The 14,126-nt window shown below is 39.3% G+C and overlaps 2 protein-coding genes across 5 annotated transcripts; both read right to left on the bottom strand.

Moving 5' to 3' along the window:
• Positions 1 to 50: 50 nt before the first annotated feature.
• LOC118368129 (solute carrier family 35 member G1-like) lies at positions 51 to 3,490 on the bottom strand. Of its 2 annotated transcripts, none has more exons than XM_035751936.2 (3): positions 3,075 to 3,490; positions 1,806 to 1,908; positions 51 to 1,706 (listed from the first exon to the last, which is right to left on the bottom strand). In XM_035751936.2, the coding sequence occupies exons 1-3, from the start codon at positions 3,370 to 3,372 to the stop codon at positions 956 to 958; spliced, it is 1,152 nt and encodes a 383-aa protein (XP_035607829.1). In that variant the 5' UTR covers positions 3,373 to 3,490; the 3' UTR covers positions 51 to 955. The 2 variants fall into 2 exon arrangements, with proteins under 2 accessions (XP_035607829.1, XP_035607820.1); XM_035751927.2 differs by having other exon boundaries at positions 53 to 1,706; positions 1,806 to 1,977.
• A 334-nt stretch (positions 3,491 to 3,824) lies between these two features.
• Positions 3,825 to 13,107, bottom strand: LOC118368109 (leucine-rich glioma-inactivated protein 1-like). 3 transcript variants are annotated; one of them, XM_035751895.2, is made up of 10 exons: positions 13,045 to 13,107; positions 10,859 to 10,951; positions 8,732 to 8,976; positions 8,403 to 8,474; positions 7,605 to 7,676; positions 7,433 to 7,504; positions 6,250 to 6,321; positions 5,952 to 6,121; positions 5,451 to 5,615; positions 3,825 to 5,270 (listed from the first exon to the last, which is right to left on the bottom strand). In XM_035751895.2, exons 1-10 carry the CDS (start codon positions 13,090 to 13,092, stop codon positions 4,450 to 4,452), a joined length of 1,830 nt encoding a protein of 609 aa, XP_035607788.2. In that variant the 5' UTR covers positions 13,093 to 13,107; the 3' UTR covers positions 3,825 to 4,449. The 3 variants fall into 3 exon arrangements, with proteins under 3 accessions (XP_035607788.2, XP_052347488.1, XP_035607782.1); XM_052491528.1 differs by having other exon boundaries at positions 10,931 to 10,951; XM_035751889.2 differs by lacking the exon at positions 13,045 to 13,107 and adding an exon at positions 11,440 to 11,589 and having other exon boundaries at positions 10,931 to 10,951.
• Between the last annotated feature and the right edge of the window lie 1,019 nt (positions 13,108 to 14,126).

Below are 14,126 nucleotides of genomic sequence, written 5' to 3'. Positions count from 1 at the left end.
TGTTGCTGATAAAAAAAATGAATTGTATATATATATATATATATATATATATATATATATATATATATATATTACCTTTATTTAACTAGGCAAGTCAGTTAAGAACAAATTCTTATTTTATTTAATGACCGCATATACTGTACTGACGTGGTACTGATAAACTCAGTACAGACAAAAAAAAAATTCTATATAGTGCCACTATTTGGCTTGTAACCACAGTGGAACCATTTTTGGTGCTAAATAGAACCATTTTTTAAGGTTATACAAAGATCCAATAAAAAAAAGGTTACAACCTTTTTTGGTGCTATATAGAACACCCTTCTTATGGGGTTAGCCATATTCTATTGTTAAAATTATGGTGTTATTACTATGTTAATTCACAAGTTGAATCAGAAGTGCTAGCTCTGGAACGGCTGGGGTTCTCTGAGGAGAGAATTGAGATTTAGTCAACAGTTCTCAATTGACACAAGGCTTTATGTGAGTCTTCTTAACAAGAGACCATTACTGTTCCGAGTCATTTTTAATGACACAACACAACATATTAGATAAACTGGAATGACACTCACTCACGGCTGCACAAGACCTGTGTGCAAACCACGCCCCAAAACATGTGAATGAGCTGGCACCGCTCCATTTGAATTATCACTAAAAGATGAAAGAACCCTTTTCTGAAATGCAAAGAACCATTTAAGTGTTCTTTGAGTCATTATGGTTTGACATATCACCCTTACCAAAGTTGAGAAAAAAGTTTGAGAAACCCTATTTTCTAAGTACAGTATGTAGATGTAAATACTGAAATGTGTCCAGTTTTGTGTTAAACCCTTACAGTAACATTTGCTTCTTTGGTTTTCTGTGTTTTTTTTGTGTTGGTTTTCACTCATCTGCTGAACTCTAACATATTAACTGATAAACTTTAATTTATTCCTTGCAAAAAAGTAATTTATTTGTGTGGTTCTTAGCTCTTTCTTGGGTGTGTGTTGCTGTACCACTTCCTTAGCGCCACACCACAAGTACTGATGACCACACAACATGCCCCACCGAGACTCCACATGGTGGGCTTTCGATTGAAAAAAATGAACTGGAAAATAAAAGCTAGGACCACGTCGACGGTCCTCATCAAGGCCACAGGGCCGGCCTTCTCGATCTGTAGTGCTTTGGTGAGGAACGTTTGGCCAGCGATGCCCAGGATCGCTATCAGCATAAGGATCCACCTGTCTCTCCCACAGAATGGAATGGTCCATTCACCAAGTATAAACAAAGTGATGAAACACTCAATGAAACCAATGACAGCATAGTACCACACGGACAGATAGTAGTGGACACTTTTGCCCATTTTCCTGAGTATTACGAAAGTGCAAGCTGCTCCCATCGCTCCACCAAAGGCTGCAATAGTCCCCTTGAGATGATTGGTGTAGTCTCCCTCTATTTCCTCTATACGAGCACCAAATATGAAGGGAGGCCTGGCTATCATTATGACACCAGCCAGTGTGAACACAGTGAAGACACAGTCCCAGATTGTGCATTTCTCTTTGAGGAAGATCCAGGCTAGCAAGGCAGTGAACACTGGGTTGCTGAACATGATGACTGTTGCATCAGCCAGGGGCATCTGCTGAACTGCATAGAACAATAGGATCATGGCGTTAGAACCCAAGAATCCTCTCATCACCAAATAGATCCGCTTGTCTCTTGGTCCAAGGAAGCCAGTCCTAAAAAAACAGGAAATTGTGAAATATTTGTATGTAAATATCAGGGGTCAAGGGGTCAAGTTGTTCAATACAGATAAATACAGTTTTGTAATAACGTACTTGTGATAGATAAGCATAGGCATAACAAACAGCATCTGGAAGAAGCAGCGAATGGCACTGATTTCTACAGCATGGACTCCATCGATTGTCTTCACCAGAAGAGCTATAACGGAGAAGAACACTGTTGCCAGCAGGCCATAGAACAGGCCCAGGCCTGGACAATGCTTTTTCTCTGAGGACAGAGGGAGGAGGACACATTAACTGGTTAAAATAGCTTGACTGGAACTGAACATTGACCTACTACTAAAACGGAATTGAATATGTGTTTGTCTGGAATGGCAAAATGGGAGGAGGAAGAGGTACAGTATTCAAATGTGATATTAAAAGCCCTTTTGTTGAAGGGAATCCCTGCTAAGGCTTACAGTTACAGGCAACCCGTTGACAAGTTTTAAAAGCTGTAGGGGGATTACAGGTATTGAATATTACTACATAAACCTGAAAATTGGCCTGTCACACACTGTACCCACTGATTGCTAATGTTTATTCCCAACATAAAAAGAGTGCCATGAACCCATGTCCTCTAACTGGCAGGAGGAACAAATTGAACAGGAAGAATATGGGGAAATTGTACTGACTAAACCTGTGGGAAACAGTGTGGAAGGATGCAGAAGATTATTACTCATCTGAGAACAGATGACACCATTGTTAGAGACCTCTTTGTGAGTTTGATTTACAACCTGTCAGCTAGGTGCTCATTCATCCAATTTTGTAATCATACCAAAATTACAAATAAGGAGCCAATGTTGAAAAAAAAACCTAATACATTACTAAGTGTTTTATGTTGTAAAAATTGGGAAAACCATTCAAGAAGTTAGAGCTACATAGAATTGTAACTGGTGGGAAAATGCCTCGTCATCCCCTTTGAAGATGATGAAAATGTTAAACCGGATTACGTTCAATAATTAATAATCAGTCTGATGAAAGTGAGAGGTGACGCGACAACAATGTTGCAATATATTTGCCATTATTATATCGTTTAAAATTAATGCGCATTGGCGGCAATATGTATGATTATCAGTAAAGTAATTCCGTAGTTAGAGAACAGCGATTACGTCAGTTACATAACTTGCTGCTACCGAGGTCGTCATTGGCTACGCCAATGCTTTTCATTACCCCATCTATCTTAAAGTTCATCACTTCAACTAGATGGAAGCAGATCCAGTCATATAATGGACTATATTAATACACAACTCACACGTGGTTGCGTTAGTAGATCTCTTAAAATAGCGAAATTATATACATCCTCTCTAACTTTACCGTGAAGGCTACCTTTAGCAACTGTGTCTCCTGCGTCCGTTGAGATGGGATCCCCGCCGCCGCCAATTCTACAATATATGAGAGGACAGAATCTTTGCATCGCGCTGCTTTCCATTGTTCTAGTCCTTGCGTCCTTATCATTGCTCCTCTCATCATGACTGTTACTTTGTAAATTGATTCTCTCAGTTGTGTGTTCATCGTCGTCGTCATCGCCAACTTTGTGAAATACAACTTTGATGTCCTCTTCTCTACGAGGAACGACCGATAGAACTCGGTCATCTATGCTATTACTGTCCGTCAAATCCCCCATTGTAAGATGCAACAGGTGAACATGCCTTAGAGGTAGCTTTACACCCTTCTCTGCCTGAGAGTGAGTGTCACACCGGTTTAATATGTAACCTTGGTGGCCACTGTATTAACATGCAATGATTACTTTAACCACGGGGGGCAGCTATCCAACAAACAACATACTGGTAGCGAAATTTCCTTCCCTGTAGGCAATCCAGTTGGCCAACCAAAACGTTACCCTAAATTCACGTCATGTTCACGAAAGGGTTCAACCTTCACCTCATTCTAAAAATCTGAAATAAATGTTGGACATTATTGGTGTACTCATCTAAAGAGGGGTTGTTGTATTAGAATGATTATGATAGCAATTTTAGATTAACATCATGGGACAAGATGTTTAACAAGATGTTTAAATCATGTGTAGGCTAATGCAATTGTGTTGTTTATTAAACAAGGCCTTGAAGACAACTCATGTATGCTTTTATGAAATTGGTTTATTACTAGTCTACTATACATAAAATACAGCAACATTTAAAACAAAACACACTCTTACTACAGATTAGAATACATGTGTGGTTTTTGTAGTATTGCAATTACACAAATTTAGGCCTAGATTAGGTTCAATTAAAAATGTAATTTCAAAATCTAAAACTATAGCTCCATATGAAAGATATAACATGATTGGAGTGGTCCCCTCTACATACAAAACGCTGTATTAATTTACTCATCATTGTAAAAACGTAAACATTTTATTCGGGAAATTGTCAATTAAATGTTAATGAGTACTTTACAAGCAAAATTCTTGTTTACTTTATTTTACCTCTTAAGTTTATCTTATAGCACAGGAATTACCGTAGTTACCGTAGTGTAGGGCTTAGCTGCTGTATGTCAACAATTGCTTTGTCTACGAGGAAAAAAAGAAGAAAGAGTGCTGTGAAAGAGAGGGACACAGTAGATGTTTCTAGCAAGGCATTCATCAGGAATTCTTTCTTATTAGTGGGCTATATCATGCAAATAGCGGTGCTGTATAGTCATCCTCTCCACAGTGTTCAGTGCTACTGCACTTGTCAACTGCACACTCCTTAATTGTTTTCATTAATTAATTATTACTCAGGTCAATCATTAGGTGCTCGTATATCTGAGTTTTCCCTTTGAAGCTGGAGGCCAGCAGAAACTCTCTGTTGTCAATGGACACCAGAGAGAATGCCCTTGGTGCCTGTATGTTTAGATCCTGGAAGTAAACAAATTGGCCCCTCTTCAAGTCCCACTGATAGACCTGCGTCAGGGAGTAGTCGCTGCCGAGGATGGCGTACTGCCAGTTGCCGATGGAGATGGGCTGGAACACCATGGAGCCTCGCGAAGGCATTGTCTGTACCTCTTTGAACATGGAACCGTCCCACCTCATCACCTTGGAGTCCCCGATGAAACGCGTCAGGCAGATGAAAAGTTCACTCTTCACCTTAAAGTGCTTGACCGCAAACACGTCCTCCATTTCGGGGATATCAGTGCGCCGGTCAAACTTCTTCAGGCTCTTGCTCCACTGGTAGACAACAGGCCTCTGGGAACTGCTGGCTAGGATCAGATGGGGCTTACCAGAGATCTCCAGGTACTCCACGTCTGTGTCACGGTACCAGGCATGGAGGGACTGGTGAGAGTAGAACCCATTGCCATTCCATTTGTACACTGTGGTAGAACCGGCCTTGGAGCTGTCTGCGATCACGAAGAAGGACTCACCATCTATAAGGAAAGTCTCAATGTCATTAGGTTTCCTGATTTTCAGGATGTCAATGTCCTGGATTTTTATGAATTTGTTGGCAGAGATGTCCCGCTTGTAAATGTGAGAGCCACCAAAGAGCTGAGCTACAATGATGAACAGCTGATTATCAATCACCATGGGTTTGCATACCACAGTGGATGTACCTGTAAATCAAGGACCAAAAACTAAATATTAGAACATAAAGTAAATATTTGTGAGAAAAATACTTCAAACATACAACTATACATTTTAGGTTACAGACAGATACAGTACTACAATAACAGTTCACACTTGGCATATCATTTCGTCATCTGGTGATATACTGTAAAACACATATTGCTCACTTTGAACGCTGTCATAGGTTCTGAAAACCGTTTCAACGTGATCCCATTCCAGGAAGCTGCATGTACCAGTGAAGGGCTGGGCAAACACAACAAACTGATCCATGCCAAAGGTAAAGGACTCCACCGAAATGGATTCAAACGTCAGGGGCTGATAAGAGGCAAACTCTGCAATACAAAACAGATGTATTCATGTAAACTACATTTTTTTTATTTACATCACTACCAGAGAAGGCAACATTACTGGAATTCTTCCTTGGTGACTGTTTCAGTAGTCTGTAGGCTACTGTAGGTACATACTCTACAGTGTAATTAATCCCTATTGTTATCATTTTCACTTTATCCTGACTAGTAATTCATTTACAGTCTTGGCGTCTATTGGAGTCTGAGTCTATTGGAGTCTATTGCATTTAATTGAAATGGCCACAGTGCTGAATTGCACAAGGCAGCAGTAGTTAAGGAGATTAACATTCCAAGGTGTGAAATAATATTTGCACCAATCACCTGCTGTTATGCAGTCAAATGACCCGGGCACAAGGTCATTGATCAGTTTCCCTTGGAAAAGCGGGGGCCCACTGCAGGAGATCTGGTCAACCGTCGCATTGGTGGTGCGCATCCACTCCACTAGCCATTTTAGTTTGCAGTCACATTCCAGGTGATTCCCTCTCAGATCTCTGGTAAAAACAGGTTAGCAAAGTATGCATAAATCAAAACCTGAATCTTTTTTTGTTTAACATAAGTACACTTTAGATGTTGACGTTACCCATAAGGCCACTGATTATCTGAAGAAAAAAAGACTCACACTTTAGCCAAAGCATCCATGCCCTTGAAAACATCTTTGGGTAATGTCTCAAGGTTATTATAGGCCAGGCTCCTAATAAAAAAGAGAAAAACAAAGTGAGTTTTAGACCACAACAGGAAAAATACAGTATGTCCTGAATCAACACAATATATTGTGGCTGACTTCCAAAAAGAGACGTTCTTGGAACCCAGCCTTATGTTTCACCCTGTCACTGGATATGCCCTTTTCAGATGTATGCGTAAGGTTACAGAGCAGATATTATATTTAGTTTTGCCCCCCAGGTCATATCGTTCTTGGATATAATTAGATTTTCAAGAGTGGACTCATTCAATCTACAAAAAATAGTGAAAGGATATAAGTTCTCAGAATAATGATTCAGTAAACACATGTCCACTCATGTCTGTCTTTTTTTCTATAGAAAGAAAGGAGTGTATATACCTTTCAGAGTGTTGGCAAGGCATACTGATGATGGTCACATGATAAGTAAAACCAATGTTTTTGTAACATGCTTGCCAATATACATTATTTGGGTTTCAAGTTTTTATTTTGAGTGCCTGATGTAAATATTCTGGTGTGAAAACTGGAAATATTCACAGTCAGCGAGGTCACCAAGGTTACATGTGATATTAGACCCACCACAGAGTGTCCTTTGGCAACTTGATCTGGCAGAAGTAACATAACGTAGCAGTCGTAGAAATCCGCCTGAGCGTAGCCCCGACTTGTGTTTTTCAGGGGAAACAGAAGTTAGGTTGAAAATACTGTATCCCTGACAACCAGAAACATCTGCTTTATGCCAAAATAGTGTATCCCTGACAACCTTAAAGATCAACTTTATGCCAAAGCCACTAAGTGTGGGCAGAAGGGAGGGAGGTTAACCTTGTTCAATATCACTGTAATAGGACTTGCATCCTATGCATTTTTGACAATGATAAAGTGGACACCACCAAGGTCCATTTGCTTAATATTTGAATGTACCTATGGGGGCCTCAGTCAACCATGTTGCTGATAATGGTATGCACCGTAGGCAGAAGTAAAAAACCTGCAAGGATATTGGTTACAATACTTTATTTCTATGTTCAAGTATGGTTAACCACAATATGTAAATTACACAAGACCATTGTTCTAACACATTCTCCACAATTTCAGATTGTAAGAATGTAGAAAAGGACATTCTTATACTTACAGGTGTATCAGTGCTTTTAGGCTCCGGAATGCATATGGTGATATTGAAGCAATTTTGTTGTTTTCGATAAACCTGTGAATGAGGTAATAACATGTAATGACGTATTTTGAGGATTAAATCATCATATTATGCATTTTTGAGTATCTTATCCATTAGAGAGAGTACAACTCACAGGTACTCCAGATGCGGTAGTCCCAGGAACGCATCCTCATCAATTGAGTCAAACGTGTTGGCAGTGAATAGACTGTTAAGAAAATATAAAATAGTTCACATTCCATCATTTCTATTACCACTGCTCTGTCACATTGTCGTTTTTACTCACACTTGAATATACATATTTCCCAGTGGTTGAGTTTCCAAGCAACCCCTCTGCTAAAAAATGTGAACCCCTTAATTTTCATTTATCCTAATCCTCCTGTTCACACATGTACTGTTTTATTAATCTGAGTTTCCAAAACAACTGTTTTACAAGCCTCTAATAATAATATATGTATTCCCAACTAAACTTGTCATAGCACAGCCTATTCAGACAGTATTATTAACATCTCCTAGAAACTCTGACTCATTTGGCACCATTAAGAGGGAAACCTCCATGCCAAGATACATGTTTTCCTGAAACGAATGTCTTGTGATAGATAATTGTGAATAATCTGTTCACATGAGGGACATTATGTTCAAGTAGGTTTTCACACTGTGGCATGTTGAGGAAAGGGTGGAACCTCAAGACAATAGCTTTACTGTAATGTTAAGAGTACTCTGAGAGACGTTTATTGTGGTTTCATTTCATTGAGACATTTTTTATTTCAGCTCAGCAACCAAGAACCCCCCCCACCCAGTTCATGTGCTGTCTGTTATGACATAACCCTGCTCTTCCTCCTCTGAGGGAACGGGGCTGTGCTTTGTTGATGCACATGGACCCTCATTTTAGTAGATCTTTTGAAAAATCGTTGAGTAACGACGTCAAACTCACAGAAGCTGTAGAGCAGGCGTGTGTAAGAAGCTTCCTCCGGTAATTTCGGTGAATCCAGACTTGACAAAAGATCTGCATAGAAACATGGTACAAATGAAATGAGGCAATATATCAGAACATAGATTCATATTATTGATACATTATCAACCATGTAATTTGATTGGTCTATATAATTTCAAATAGCTGCTTTACTTGTACTGTTATTTTATTATATTTAACATCTTCAAAATACTAGACAAAGAACGATTGATCATACGACAGCCCCATATTAATGCCACTGCCAATATTATGATTTAAATCATTAACAATATTTAATTCAAAGCACTTACAATGAAACGACATCAGGTGGAAAGCTGTGAGGGACCGATCTTATATTTTCACACAGTGCATTATCTTTGGTGCACGTACAAGATGCGGGGCATCTAGGTTGCTTTACTCTTCTGGTCTCCGATAAAAGCAGGACCGTGGCGATCCAAATCAACACCATGCATCCGTTCAGGGTTTTGCTTGCATATCCCATCCTCGTGTTGCTCTCTGGTGACAACCAGTCCGTCGAATATTTCTGAACATGAACCTCAAGGAAAAATCCAAAATTAAAATGTTTCAATGCCAAATCTTGGATGTCTGTATTTGCTTCGATGAATTTGCAGTGATGAATGCAGCTTGTATCTCAATGACCAGGCACTAATCCAAAAGATTCGTTCTGCAAGGCGCAGTATTTACAAATGCAGGAGAAGGAAGATAAAACAAAGGTCTCCGATCCTTGGACAGATTAAAATCCTCCAAAATACGTTGTAATTCCAAAAGTGAAAATAGATCCAATGTAGGCTACACAGTTTTTAAAGTATTACTTATTTGTAAGAACTAGGCTAGCTCTATATGTTTTATTATGAAGGTCTGAATACGTATCTATTTGGCTCGATCGGATAAGAAAAGATGAAAGCCTCAAGTCCCTGGAGAGATCGCGCTGAGAGCGGCGCTTATTTTTTGAGAGACACAGACTATTATTTATGCGCGCACGAAATCCTTGAATGGTTAATGCGGAACGGCCTATTCATTAGAAGAGTCTATGGAAGCTGGAAGAGCACCTGCGTCTCGCTCATTGATAATGTTGCTATTGCTGCTGCTGCTGATAATAGTAATAGGAATAGCATAATAAAATCCCAATTATAGCAATGTAGGCTAATAACAATATGATAAAAAACCAAATCAAAATCATAATAACAAAAACATTATAATAGCATATGTAAAATTATGCAGCTATAATAATATTATCCTAAAATAATCATTTTAATCATTTTTTCCCCAGCTGGCTCTAAAAGTCGCCTTACATTTCTGTGCTCAACCAAATTATTTTTTCTTTTTAGCTCTCTCAGCGAACATACTGAATCAAATGCTGTGTCTTTGTTGAGTTCAATGGGGGATCAAACCCATCCAATTCAAATAACAGTGGAGTTCTGTTCAAGACTGGAAAAGTTCACCCCTGCAATCCCACCATTTTCCAAAGAGTTCAATTACAGTATTCAGAAGAATAAGAGATCTATTGTTCCCATTTGATATAACGGAATCTATAACGGAATCTTTAACGGAATCTATGAAAGCCCACATAAGTACTGTCAGGATAGCAGATATGGTTAATGGTTACTTCAAAACCCCATTTCCTTCCAGTACATTTGCACATGCCGACATAAAATACATTTCATTAAAAGGTTGATTTCTCTGTGTGTGCATGTTCAAAATAGGCTAAGGGCCTACTGTATTTAGAATTGTCTATATTTGCCACTTATTTTTTCCCCCCAAAAAATCTATGCTTTTATTATTCAAATCAATACTTGAATATCTGATGCATCTTGTGTGTGTATTTGCTTCTCAACAAATGTGATAATGGAATAAACCATAGATTTGTTGAAAATATTATTTGATTTGGAGAGGTCCTGTAATTTTGCTTGTGGCCAATGGTCTTATATCTACACACTGAGTGTACCAAACATTAAGAACACCTGCTCTTTCCATGACATTGACTGACTAGGTGAATCCAGGTGAAAGCTATGATCCCTGAATAACATCACTTTTTAAATCCACTTCAATCAGTGTAGATGAAGGGGAGGATACATGTTAAAGAAGCCTTTTTAAGCCTTGAGACATTGATTGTGTACGTGTGCCATTCAGAGGGTGAATAGACAAGACAAAATATTGAAGTGCCTTTGAACTTGTGTATCCAGCCAACTTGACACAACTGTGGAAATCATTTGAGTCAACATGGGCCAACATCCCTGTGGAACGGTTTCGACACGTTGTGGAGTCCATGCACCGACAACTTGAGTCTGTTCTGAGGGCAAAAGGGAGTGCAACACAAAAAAAGGAAGGTGTTCCTAATGTATTGTGCACTCAGCGTATATCATTGTTTGTGGCAGTTCACTGTTAGAAATACAGTAACTTGTGGTATTTTCACGCACCTTTGTTTTTGTGTGAATCCCAAATAGAGCTTGCCAGCTTGTAGCCCTAAAACCTGGAAACAAGTTACCTACCTTTGGTTCGTTCAGCCATCCCTGCGAGGAAAATGAATGGGGGAAAACACAGGGTTTTAGCATAAATGCCGAAAATAAAGACTGAGGTTAACACAGGCTTAGGAAATCTTATTTTTTGTTCTATGAGATAGTCAGTTAACATGACCATTCTGAATTATGAAGCCTTTATGTGTTTTTTATTATTACATAAATTCTTCAAAATTCACAACATGTGACATTAGCTAATGAAGATTATCATAGAACAACATGTATAAGATATCTTAAGCCTGTTTACCACACCCTTTATTTTCGCATTTTATCCAAAAACGACATTCATTTTCCCCATACCCTTTGTCAAAGAAACCACGGCGGAATTAGTGCCTACAAAAATACGCCATTAGAATCTCTACGCTCTCCAACCATATACGTCATCATACGCGACTTTCTTCATGTAAACAAACAGTAGGCTAATCGTGAGCATGGCGAGAAATATGGACAGACTCGTAAAGGTAGTTGAATCGCGACCTTACCTTAGGTCAGAAACAAATGTCTGCTTTATACTCGATCCGTTTGTTTCATCCATAGCACAATATCTAGCCAACTATCTGGCCATAGTCAACAGTCATAGGCTAGCTTCAATGTTACATGGCTAGCTGGACCCATTGTGTACAACATATGAGACAATACAACGCTAACGTTAGCTACTTACAGTGTTGGGGAACCTACTCTGAAATCATAGTTTACTACACTACCAAGTAGCGTACTTCACACTAGAAGAAGTTAAGCTGCACTAAAGCTACCCTTTAAAAAATATAGTTTACTTAACTAAAGCTACTTTGAAAAAGTATTTCACTACCACCAAGCTACTTCGGAAAAAGTGATCATATCTACATCGGAAGTGTCATAGACTACAAATTGCAAGACAGATCACTTTGGTCAGGTGTTAACATACTGTGTAATTAGACCATTAAACACAAAAACGATGTTTCAAGTGAGAATTATGCAGGTCTGATGCTGAAAAAGTAAGAAATTATTGCCTATTTCCGAGATACTGTATGTTCTTCTCTTTTTGCAAAAAATTAGTGTGTAGTTCCAGTAGTTAGCTACACCGCTACATTTAGTATTGACTATTTTATTAGGATCCCCAATTAGCTGCTGCCAAGGTAACGGCTACTCTTCCTGGGGTCCAAACAGGAAACAAAACACAACACAAACAATACAAAATATATAAACATGCCTGTGTCTCGTCACAGTCTCCGTTGTGTCGTAAGGTGTTCCTTTATCCGATTGTTTAAATCTGGTTTTATTGCTAGTTTGAGTTACCTGGGGTGGCACAGAGTTCTATTTAAAAATGGCATTATTTAGTAAGGTGTATTTCCCAGCCTCTGTTCTTGACTTAGGTCCCGTGAAGATACCTCTGGTTGCATGTCTCATGTGATACCAATAAGTGTCAGAAATGTGTGCCAACTGCTTGAACAAACAGTTCGGTATCTTCAACACATCAACACCTCGTACAAAGACCAATAGTGATACAGTCAATCTCTCCTATTTGAGGAAAGCCAGGAGAGATTGATGTGCATGTCACTGACATTCGCCTTCTGTGAACATTTAAGTGCAAATACGTGCTGCTCTGTTCTGGACCAACTGTAATTTGTCTATGTCCTTCCTTGCCGCACATGACCACACAACTGGGCAGTAGTTGAGGTGCGACAACACTTTAGGACCTGTCTGGTTGAGTGAGATATCAAGAAAGCAGAGCTGTTGAGTCGTCTGCGTACATAGACGCACAGGCTTTATTCAAGGTCATTAGTAAAAACAGAAAAAAATATCATTACATGACAAAATAAGGTTTGAATTTAGTTCAACTGTCACCAAACTATTGCAAAACGTAGTTTGATTACTAGTTAAACTACATTTAGTTCACTACTCCCAACACTGGCTACTTCCAGTGCATTCAGGAAAGTATTCAGACCCCTTCCCTTTTTCCACATTTTGTTACGTTACAGCCTTATTCTAAAATATATATATTTTAAAATTTCCCTCATCAATCTACACACAATACTCTATAATGACAACGCAAAAACAGGTTTTTAGACATTTTTGTAAATGTATTAAAAATGTAAAAACAGAAATACCTTATTCAGACCCTTTGCTATGAGACTCGAAATTGAGCTAAGGTGCATCCTGTTTCCATTGATCCTCCTTGAGATATTTCAACAACTTGATTGGAGTCCACCTATGATAAATTCAATTGATTGGACATGATTTGGAAAGGCACACACCTGTCTATATAAGGTCCCACAGTTGAGATGGTAGAACCTTCCAGCACTCCACCAATCAGGCCTTTATAGTAGAGTGGCCAGATGGAAGCTGCTCTAAAGGCACCTAATGGACTCTCAGACCATGAGAAACAAGATTGTGGTCTGATGACACCAAGATTGAACTCTTTGGCCTGAATGCCAAGTGTCGCGTCTGGAGGAAACTTGGCACCATCCCTACTGTGAAGCATGGTTGTGGCAGTATCATGTTGTAGGGATATTTTTCAGCGGCAGGGAAAGGGAGACTCATCAGGATCAAGGGAAAGATGAACGGAGCAAAGTACAGAGAGATCCTTGATGAAAACCTTCTACAAAGCGCTCAGGACCTCAGACTGGGGTGAAGGTTCACCTTCCAATAGGACAACAACCCTAAGCACACAGCCAAGACAACATAGGAGTGGCTTCAGGACAAGTCTCTAAATGTCCTTGAGTGGCCCAGCCGGAGCCCGGACTTGAACCCGATCGAACATCTCTGGAGAGACCTGACAATAGCTTTGCAGTGACCCTCCCCATCCAACCTGACAGAGCTTGAGAGGATCTGCAGAGAAGAATGGGAGAAACTCCCCAAATACAGGTGTGCCAAGCTTGTAGCGTCATACCCAAGAAGACTCGAGGCCGTAATCGCTGCCAAAGGTGCTTCAACAAAGTACTGAGTAAAGGGTCTGAATACTTACATAAATGTGGTATTTCAGTTTTTTATTTTTATTAAAAACCTTTTTTTGCTTTGTCATTATGGGGTTTTGTGTGTGTATATTGATGAGGAAATTGTTTTTAAAAATCCAATTTAAAACAAGGCTGTAACGTAACAGAATGTGGAAAAAGAATGCACTGTGTATACCTAAAAATATGCATATTGTTGCCAGCTAGCAATGGCCTTTGTCAACAGCAAGTAGCTAAAG

The sequence above is a fragment of the Oncorhynchus keta genome, chromosome 3 (assembly GCF_023373465.1).
Source record: "Oncorhynchus keta strain PuntledgeMale-10-30-2019 chromosome 3, Oket_V2, whole genome shotgun sequence".
In the NCBI taxonomy this organism is placed as follows: domain Eukaryota; kingdom Metazoa; phylum Chordata; class Actinopteri; order Salmoniformes; family Salmonidae; genus Oncorhynchus; species Oncorhynchus keta.
This window is presented reverse-complemented; position numbering and strand designations above follow the sequence as displayed.

Bases quoted from the DNA above. Each gene is read 5' to 3' on its own strand.
- LOC118368129 (XM_035751927.2), bottom strand. From the start codon at position 3,372: ATGGGGGATTTGACGGACAGTAATAGCATAGATGACCGAGTTCTATCG. The intron at 1,978-3,074 runs GTAGCCTTCACG...CTCTGTCCTCAG, and splicing joins AGGAGACACAGTTGCTAAAG to AGAAAAAGCATTGTCCAGGC. The intron at 1,707-1,805 runs GTACGTTATTAC...CTGTTTTTTTAG, and splicing joins CCTATGCTTATCTATCACAA to GACTGGCTTCCTTGGACCAA.
- LOC118368109 (XM_035751895.2), bottom strand. From the start codon at position 13,092: ATGCACCTTAGCTCAATTTCGAGTCTCATAGCAAAGGGTCTGAATAAG. The intron at 6,322-7,432 runs GTAAGTATAAGA...CTTTTTTATTAG, and splicing joins CTAAAAGCACTGATACACCT to GAGCCTGGCCTATAATAACC. The intron at 5,616-5,951 runs GTGATTGGTGCA...TTTGTATTGCAG, and splicing joins ATTTGACTGCATAACAGCAG to AGTTTGCCTCTTATCAGCCC.